Raw genomic sequence first — 9683 nt, forward strand, 5'->3', positions numbered from 1 at the left:
ATAGTTTATTCACAATAGAATATAGAAAACATAAAATATTGAAACTGAGAAAATGTGCCATCTGAAGACGAAAAAAACCAAACACCCATTTTTATGGCAAAACAAATCTTAAAAAGCCGGGACAGGGCTATGTTTCACCCTCTGTTTTTAAGAACAGTCTGAACACTGAAGAAAACAGTTGCTGGAGTTTTGGGAGAGGATTTATTCCCATGCATGTCTGATAAAGGCAGGCCTGGGTCTTTTCTGTTGTATTTTTCATTTCATTATGCTCCAAATGTCTGTAGGCCGGTTCAGCACCTGCTCTCGTCTACTACAAAGCTCTGCTATTGTCTTAGATGCAGTATGTGGTTTAGCATTGTCTTGCTGAAAATCCAAGACCTTTTCTGAAAAGAAAAACTGTCTAGATGGGAGCATATGTTGTTCTAAAACCTGTATATACCTTTCCCCAGTGGAGACACCTGGGGAACACAGCTGATTAGAATCTAACTAATGAAACGAGGGAAAGCAAACTCGCCATAATGCATATGAGACAAGGGAGTCGAAGTAAATTAAAAACAGGAAGTAATGAAGACCCAGACTAAGACATGTGACGTTGACACAGGGAAAATGTAAACAAATGCCAAGGTGTGACTAACTGGGAAGAAAAGGCTCACTTGATATATAAATATATATATATAGAGAGAGAGATCATTATTTTTGTGAATAATTTTAATAAACAAACTTAGATCCAACAACCAAATGCAAGGGAAATTTATTAGGAGATTCATTTATTGTGAACCCAAACATATCATAAACAGCTACAGGAGGTATTCTTCAAATTAAGAGTATAGGTATGACACAGGTATTTGTTACACCTGTTATAGTCAGTTATAGTCATGTAAACAATCCAATCTCTGTGAACATAAAGAATCAAATCCCTCTAATGCAGCAAATTAAACCCTTGAGTTAATAACTTAGAAACTATGATTATTAGCCCAAGTACCATAAACAGACCTAGAGAATGTAGGCTAATATTTCTGATTGTTTTTATCATTTGATGTGCGATCTATTTACAAATCCACACTTTTCAAAGCTTAGTAAAAACACAACTCATGTTTACCTTATTTTTTCTTTTAAATTTACATTAGTTAATCTTTAAAAGAACAACATGATTCCAGGTGTTTTTTCTTCTAAAATTAACTATTAACTAAATTAAATAAATTTAACATTTTTTTTAATCTAACTTTAGCTTTTAGTTTAGAACTAACAAAGTGAGCAAGAAGCACAAGGAGAACAGCTACACTAAGGCAGGTCAAATATGATATGATATTTTAAATGTTTGTGTGGTACTTTCTATATGTTAATGATACCACCTACACTTTTAAGAATCATCGTTTCTAAGTTATAAGGCTTAACCTACATGAATGAGGTAATTATGGGCCTAAATGCATCTGCCAGTCATACAATATGTGCTTAGGTTTGCTTATATTTTAGCAAGTTTATGAGCCAACCAGATGGTTATTATCACAGTGTTATACACTCTTAGGCGCAGGCTATGTGCATTTAAACTTCCCGGTAGATAGCCACGTTATCCCTTCCGGACATTCGCTTCCTGCCGAGACGCACCTCGGCCAGAAACGTATAGACATCCACAGCGCTTGGTTCCGCTGTGAAAATGGCCTTTGCTGCTCGTCTACCCTAGACATACCAGATGAGCTGCTGCTGTCTCCTGGAGTCGGCCAACCCTGTCTGAAACACCACCCGGGAATATCAGGGAGTTTTTGCGGTACTCAGAGGAGTGACGAGGCAGAAAAATAATGCCACATTTCCTGTGGCCAGAGCCGTTGTCACCCGCTCAACTAAAGCGGCTGGAGGAGCATAAATACAGCGCCTCCGGTAGATCCCTATTTGAGCCGCCGTGTCAGATCTACTGGAACTGGCTCGTCCAGCAGATACCGACATGGATCGCACCAAATACACTGACTATTGTTGGACTGCTGGTTAATGTCCTCTCCACGTTGGTGCTTGTGTATTATTGTCCTACGGCAACAGAAGAGGTGAGTATAGCGACTGGGGCTAAAGTTTCAAATGTCTACCCATCTCTGCTATGAAAAGACCGTCCTCCATTTAGAAAATGCGTATGCTAAAGATACACCGCAACCTGTAAGACCCAGATAGCTCAACAAATAGGATTGATTATATTTACTGAGTCCATTGGGGATACTTACTAATTCGGCAAACATTTGAGCTTCACAGCTGCTTGTATTTTAACGTCATATCTACCTTATAGATGGGGCCGTGGTGCTAGCTAACGCCGCAGGCGCTGTATTTTTTGGACTGTTCTGTAGTGTCAAACAGCTAAATTTAAATTTGGTAGTGTAAGCCGAAGTAAGCTTGGAGTCCGTCTCCAGGTTTTTCAGGAAAACCTTTTTTGCTCTTTTTTTAAACCCAAGCATGGCCACAAGCAAGCCGAGACGCTTTAAAGGGGGTTTTAATCGTATTAGGGACGACGTGGACAAGAATAACTGATATATCGGCGGTCATGTGACTTTAGAAAGTTGAAAGGCCTCATGTGACGCAGTGCTGTTTGTGTCAAAACAGCAATTTGTTTCATTGTTTCACTTAAGGCCACTATCTATCAGAGAAGAGGCGAATCATTTAGCAGCCATATAAAAGGGGGCGGGAGGGTGTCTAGCCCTTAACCAGACAAAAATATACTTATTTAAATGAGTAAGCTGATTTTGAAACGCCTCTATATTATTCTGTAATCTAAGAATACTATAGAGAATGTGCCTTGCAGGTAGCAAGTTGACCTAGGGCACAGTAAACCTGTCTGTCCCTGCAGCAGTGGGTCCAGCTGCTCATGCACAGGTTGGTGAGTTAATCAGACTTGCGCCTTTGCTCGTTCTAACTATGACAACCTTGCACCTGAGTCAAAGTCCATGCACTCCCACTGACTCCACCAGTTTCATCTACTGTTATTATGCATTGATTGAGGCATACAGTGTACGCTTTTATTTATGGAGAGTTAAGAGTTAAGTCCCATCGCTGTGCAAACAAACACACATTCACAGGAATTCATCGGAGCCTATGGAAATGGGTCAGAGTTTTCCCTCAAGTTACTGCTGTGATAAACTTAAACAAGTAGTCCACAAGGCTTTTGGGACATGTGCTTCATCTCTGTTGAAACACACTCTTTTTTTGTGTGTGGTTCTCTCTCTCTCAGTCACAGGCTTACACAAATGCTCTCTCTCTCTCACACACACACACACACACATTGTAGTTTTGCAAACATGCTATGTTGGCCAGCATTACTGTCTAGATGGTCCATAACCTCCACCCTAGTAAAGAGGAGCTGAACTGGTCTAGTCAGCTGGAGTCCCTCCTACTACACACTTCAGAGAGATGTAGCACATATGGCACATAAGTATTATTTAAATCCAACAGTGCACACGTGTATGAATTCAAAAGCTCCATAAAATCCAAAACAAACAACTTCTGAAAATCCAATACCTCAACAAGTTACACAACCCTCTCCTCCCCCCTCATATGAATAAGAATTAAAGTTGTGAAATACAGATATGATTAGTAGAGACCATCTTGTAATGTGGTCAACAACTGCAATTTTTAAGAATTATATGATTCTAGACCAGGGTGTTACAAATAAATGACAGATTGCAAAGGAAGTGGGGTGGGTCTAAAGTGGTCCCTTGGTCCCTGTGATTTTGCAGGGGGATTTTGCACAGATTAAAATTTGGCCTGTCTTATAAGAGCTCAATTGATTTGGACTCTAAGACTGATTGGTAGTACTCAAGATCTTTGTGACTACATGAGAATGACTTAAATATTCACCAGTTACCCACATTTTCTTTAGCTCTACAACTATCTGTATTTTAAGTAGCTTAAATAGACCAATTAGGTGATTATCTGTGTTGTAAGAATGGGTGTGTAACTGTCAGTCTCCCTCTCTCGTCCCTTACCTGGCTTCAGGCTCCATCATGGGCTTTCATCCTGTCGGCTCTGGGGCTGTTCATCTACCAGTCTCTGGATGCTATTGATGGGAAACAGGCCAGGAGGACAAACAGCAGCTCAGCCCTTGGTGAGCTCTTCGACCACGGCTGTGATGCAGTCTCCACAGGTAATCTCCTAAACCCTGAAGTCTGCTGCGTTTGATTATAATAAACTGATTGTAGCATGTTAGTAAACAAAGCTTTGGCTTTAATTTCATTAACATGACTTTAATGTGCTTACCCCGGTGATTCTCTTTCAGTCTTTGTTGCTGTGGGAACGTGCATTTCATGTGGAATAGGACAATATCCAAACTGGACTTTCTTCTGTGGTTTTATTGGGATGTTTATGTTTTTCTGCGCCCACTGGCAGACCTATGTGTCCGGGACGCTCCGCTTTGGCCTGTAAGTCAAATATTTATTTTAAATGTATTTTTCTTTTAATATAAGAAAATGGTCATCGTTATTAGTTTGCAACACTGAATGATAAAATAACTTGAAGACAGTAAGCTAATTTGCCTGGCAAGCCACTTCCACTGGCAGGTCAACGTTACCCCAAAGACCGTTCAAGCCCCGTCCACATGCAAAGTGTTTAACTTGTCATGCATTGCTTTGCATGTGATAGTTGGTTGCTAGTGAACAGTCCAGGTTCCTGTTGCCTAAATAATCCTTCAGTGCATTTACCAACTCACATAGTCACGTGGGGAAAAAAGAGAGTTTCTAGGGCTCTAAGCAGTCCTTTGAAAAATTGAGTATACTCCATGATTCGGTAGCTTGTATAACCACCTTTAGCTTATTTTCCCCCCTTTTTTTATTCTGTGTGACCTCAGCAGTCTCTCACATTATTATGGCCCACTCTTCTTTACAATGATGCTTTAGTTCATTGAGATTTGTGGGCACTGGTTTATGCACATCTCTCTTTAGGTCCCACCGCAGCATTTCAATTAGGTTGAGGTCTGGACTTCGTCATTAGAACATTTTATACTCTTATTTATCAATCATTCTGTTTTAGATTTGCTGCTGTGCCTGGGATATTTGTCCTGTTGCATGACCCAGTTTGGCCTAAGCTTTAGCTGTCGGACAGATGGCCTTGTATTTAATGCTTTTGGTATACAGAGGAGTTCATGGCTCACTCAGTGATCACAGGTCCTGTGGCTACAAACCAGCCCAAACCATCACCCTTACACCACCATGCCTGACAGTTGGTATGAGGTGTATGTGTTCCCCTGGAAGAGGAGAAAAGACCCACAGCCCATGTTGAATGGCTTGTTTTATGAGAACATCTAATTGTAGGATCCGGTCACACAGTGGCATTTAAAAATGCTGCAGTACCGATGCTGTTGTTAAACCTTCGCACTGTCACTTATCTCACACTTCCCTCATATGTTCTGCACAGGGTTGATGTCACAGAGGTGCAATTCGCCATCATAATCATGTATGTGATGTCAGCTTTCGGAGGCGTGAGCCTTTGGCAGTACACGGTAACTGAGAATCCATTTCTTCACACTCGCCTGCACAAATAGTGTACACACAGGGACACTTCCATTTCACCTCAAGTGTATAGTCAAACCTTTTTCTCCTTAGTTTTTACACCAGACAAACTAACTGAATCACTTCTTAGGCTTTAGTTGTCATGCTAGTCTTTAAATAGAATTTGTGTTTTACTTTTACTCTGTGCTGCCTTTGGAGGCTTGACTTAACATCACATGAGAGAAGTGAGAAGGTAAATATGGGTAGCTAAAGCCATGGCAACAGGTCATCTACTGGACATGATCTGGCTCAAAAAGCTGATGATGTCGCCCGCATTTGTTTGTGTTTTATTTGGATATATTTATTTATTTATTTGCTTTGCCCTCCCATCATGCTCAGCATGCTGCAGCTTTCATATAAGCACTTTTCTATTTTATAAGGAGAACGCTTCTTGTTTTCTCTTTATTTTGACCTCAATGTGTTCCCATAGTTGCCCATCATCGGACTGAAGCTGTATGCCTTCCCTGTCATGGGCATCATCGGGGGAGCCCTGTACTCCTGTTACAACTATTTCTATGTCATTTTGAATGGAGGGGTTGGCAAAAATGGCTCCACTGTGGCTGTAAGTTGTAAATGCAGCATTATTTTAATATTTTAAAAAAATGTGTAAAGCGCAAAAACTAATCAATGTTTCTGCTCTTCAGGACACCAGCGTGCTGAGTCCCGGTTTGCACATCAGCCTCATCCTTACACTGGCCTTCATCATTTTCAAGAAGTCATCCAGCCACCTGTTTGAGCACCACCCCTGTTTGTACCTGCTCACCTTTGGAATGGTTATCGCCAAGATTTCCAACAAGCTGGTGGTACGTTGGTGTTCTCTTAATTGCCTGAATGAACTGTCACATATCTTCTTTTGTCTGTTTTAACCCATCGTTTAACCCAGTGTTTAACCTGTGTTTTCTTTCTTTCTTGAATCTTCTCTGTAGATGGCACACATGACCAAGAGTGAGTTATACCTACCAGACCCAGCCTTTATTGGGCCTGGCCTCCTATTCCTCAACCAGTACTTTAACAGCTTCATTGACGAACACATAGTCCTCTGGATCGCCATGGTTAGTACTGATCTCACAGGTGTCTTTGTTTAAAATGCAGCCCCACCCTTTTTGTCACCTCTAAGTAGCCACATTCTTTGCTCTTCTACCTATATGTGTATATAGTTAATACCTTAAATTATTTTCCTTGCATACTTTATTTAGTTGAGAGCTTTTCATTATAATGATAACAATAGAGAAATAAGATTGGAGCGTAGTGCCTTGATATACTTGTAGGACTTGTCAGCGTTGATGACTAATACGCACACAGTTAAATCAACTTCTCATAAGCACAGCGGCTTTCATTTCTGTCTGTGGGACTCTTATCTCTGCTAGTTGCCATCTAATCATTATAGTTGTGGTTCAAAGAGCACAAAGTTTCTACAATGCAAGTGAGATGACTTGTGATAAACCTTCCTTTGACACCCATGACTCGTGTTGTATCTCACACGCTGTTGCAAACCCCTACAGGGTTTCCAGCTGATCAGCTTTGAAAGGATAAATACAGTTTAAAAACTTTACACTTCAAAAGAACTTTACAGCCATGTTCTCTGCTATAAATGGTAATCTTTTGTCAGTGTGACGGCCGAGATGGTGCGCTGATATTCACTCAGAGTCAACAAATATATTAATAGCTGATGGGAAACCACCATTTGAATTTGGAGCCAGCGTAGGTGTGCAAACACGTTTTCCTCATTTGACACTGACATGCCACACTAGGGAGGGCAAAAGTATTACTAATGTCAGTAATCACATCCCGGTATTACAGATTCTGGCTTACTGGTTTTCCTTATAGCAATACTTATTGTCCATCTAAACATGCGTGTTAGGATCATTTTATCAATAATAGCCATCCATGACAACAAGAAAATATGTGATTGCATAAACAGGAAGCAGGAAGTTGGTTACTTAGTTTTCAAAGTGTGTGTCAGTCCTTCAGCCCTCAACAACCAGAAGCTTGTGCGTGTCTCGGGGTATGGCAGTGAACTGCTTTACTTTTTAAATGGAGGAAAGGAAACTGCTACAAAACTAAAGATTTCCATGTAAATTACTTCCTTGCGGTATCTAGTGGCTGTTCTTGTATCATCCTTTGTGGTACCATTTAATGATGCTGTCTGTTAGGGACCTGTATTGCATCTGAAATTACTATATCACCTAACATAGTACGTCTTTATTATTTTTGCTCCAGGTCCTCTCCAGTGTGGATTTGATACGCTACTGCACGGGCGTGTGCCTCCAGATCGCCTCCCACCTGCGCATCCACGTCTTTAGCATCACAACGCCGAGCCAGCTGCACCGCGACTGACGGTTTGCCCGGCGGGAGGAGGCGGGAGGAGACGCAGATCTCTTCCCGCTCCTGAAAGCAGACAGCGACCACGATGACGAGGAGAAACCCTCGACCTCGAGCCACTGCAGCCTTGACAAAGTAACCACTTCAGATTAAAACTCACACCCACTAAGAGGAAAGATAAAACTACCGTGATACAAAAAAAGAAGGAAAAAAAAAAACAACCAAGCATGGATCTGTTGAATGAAAAATTAACCCAAGTTTCCCTTGAAAACCCAGTTGCCTGATGAAGTCTTTCAGATTTTAATTTCAAGGTAAATGCATGTTGTTAGATTTAATTTTTTGAACATCATTTGGCACTTCCAGCTTATTCAACACAAAATACCAAAAAAAAAAAAAATCTTTTAATAGGTATTTTTTAGCTTGGGCAAATATCAAAGCATTTAAGTGAGCTTTAAATATGGAGACATGTTCCTCATGGATTGTTGTACAATTAACTAAACACATAAATATGACAATCACGAGTGACAATTTAAGTAAAATTTCTTTGATATCTGCTGAATCTGAATCAAATACCTGTTAAGAGTTTTCTTAATGACTTGTTTTAATTTGTTAAATTAAATAAGACTGAATTTGATACAAATTAGGGCTTTAAAGAAACTTTTTTTTAAAATAAACTTATAGACCTTAAAATAATTTCCAATAAGGTTTCCAATTTGGACCGGCAGGTTGTCAGCGAGCTGCATCGAAGGGTAACGATCGTGTGTTAATGCTGAAAATGATGACGTGTCTAAAGTTAGGCCGATCTCACAAACCCCACTGCAGTTGTTTTTTTTGTTTTTGTTTCGACTCATCTCATCCTGCAGTCGTGGAAAACAATCCTTAAAAACATCTTCTCCGGCCTCTGGAGCACCGTCGACCGATGAAGCGTCAACACTCGGCTTGTTCTGCTTTCTCTGTTCTTCTCCCTGAAGGGCTAATGATTTTGTGTGATTGTACAGAATTGAACTGAAGATGCCTTAAATATTTTTGTTGTAATTACTGTTTAACTTGTGAATATTTAAAGCAGCTTTGTACATTTTTTTCCCACTCAGTATCACACCAGATACAGTAATAATAGAACACTATCCTGGAAGGTTTTTTTTTTGTTTTTTTTTAACTATTCACTCATGTTCATTTATGCATAATTGTTATGTATATGTGACCGATTTCTTTTTTTAATTAAGTTTTGTTGGATTATTAGTAATTGTGTAGTGAATCTCAATGAAGGGTTGTAATCAGAATGAAACATCATTCAGGATCATTTGGGTAAAAAGGGACATTTCTGTAGAGCCGGTAAAAGATTTGAGGGCGTGTATTTTTTATTTTATTTTGAAAATTGCCATTGTCGTCCCCTTAGATTCTGACACTATACTCCTGTCTCGAGAAGCTTATTTATGGATGGACTTTAGAGCTATGCATTTCAAAGGTACAACTATGGTTCAAAATCACTTTGTTGCACTGTAATGCAGTGAAACACCTTTCTACTAACAGACATGAGTGGAAAAGATTGTAATAAAGAAAATATTTTTCATCCATTTTGATTGTTCCTGTCATTGGTGGAAAAAAGTACTGCAACACTACCTTGTAAAAATACTGCAAAGTGACTCAGGCTTTGAACACAGCATAGTTTTTGGTTTCCCAGATGAGCTGGTCTGATCTAAGGAGGATTTTCTCACAAAGCCATCTTGAGTTTCCAGAGAATGGTCAGCAAAAAATAAAGCGTATGCCTTGATGTCAGAGAAGAACAGCATGTCCACCCTTCATGACCTCACTGTAGCCATCTTCTGATGACAGCTTCCAGCAGGA

The 9683-nt window shown here is 40.0% G+C and overlaps 1 protein-coding gene across 1 annotated transcript; it reads left to right on the forward strand.

Moving 5' to 3' along the window:
* Positions 1-1455: 1455 nt before the first annotated feature.
* On the forward strand, positions 1456-9412 carry chpt1 (choline phosphotransferase 1). The gene is made up of 8 exons (XM_082510329.1): positions 1456-2036; positions 3970-4117; positions 4250-4391; positions 5383-5467; positions 5947-6078; positions 6161-6319; positions 6443-6568; positions 7737-9412. The coding sequence occupies exons 1-8, from the start codon at positions 1797-1799 to the stop codon at positions 7851-7853; spliced, it is 1149 nt and encodes a 382-aa protein (XP_082366455.1). The 5' UTR covers positions 1456-1796; the 3' UTR covers positions 7854-9412.
* The last annotated feature ends 271 nt before the right edge of the window (positions 9413-9683 follow it).

Source organism: Aulonocara stuartgranti, assembly GCF_965226115.1.
Source record: "Aulonocara stuartgranti genome assembly, chromosome: 17".
Lineage (NCBI taxonomy): Eukaryota > Metazoa > Chordata > Actinopteri > Cichliformes > Cichlidae > Aulonocara > Aulonocara stuartgranti.

What these genes read in the sequence shown, in the direction of transcription:
- chpt1 (XM_082510329.1), top strand. Translation starts at nt 1,797, where the DNA reads ATGCCACATTTCCTGTGGCCAGAGCCGTTGTCACCCGCTCAACTAAAG. An exon ending in GGGACGCTCCGCTTTGGCCT is followed by an intron (nt 4,392 to 5,382) that starts GTAAGTCAAATA and finishes TGTTCTGCACAG; the next exon opens with GGTTGATGTCACAGAGGTGC. An exon ending in TAGTCCTCTGGATCGCCATG is followed by an intron (nt 6,569 to 7,736) that starts GTTAGTACTGAT and finishes TTTTTGCTCCAG; the next exon opens with GTCCTCTCCAGTGTGGATTT.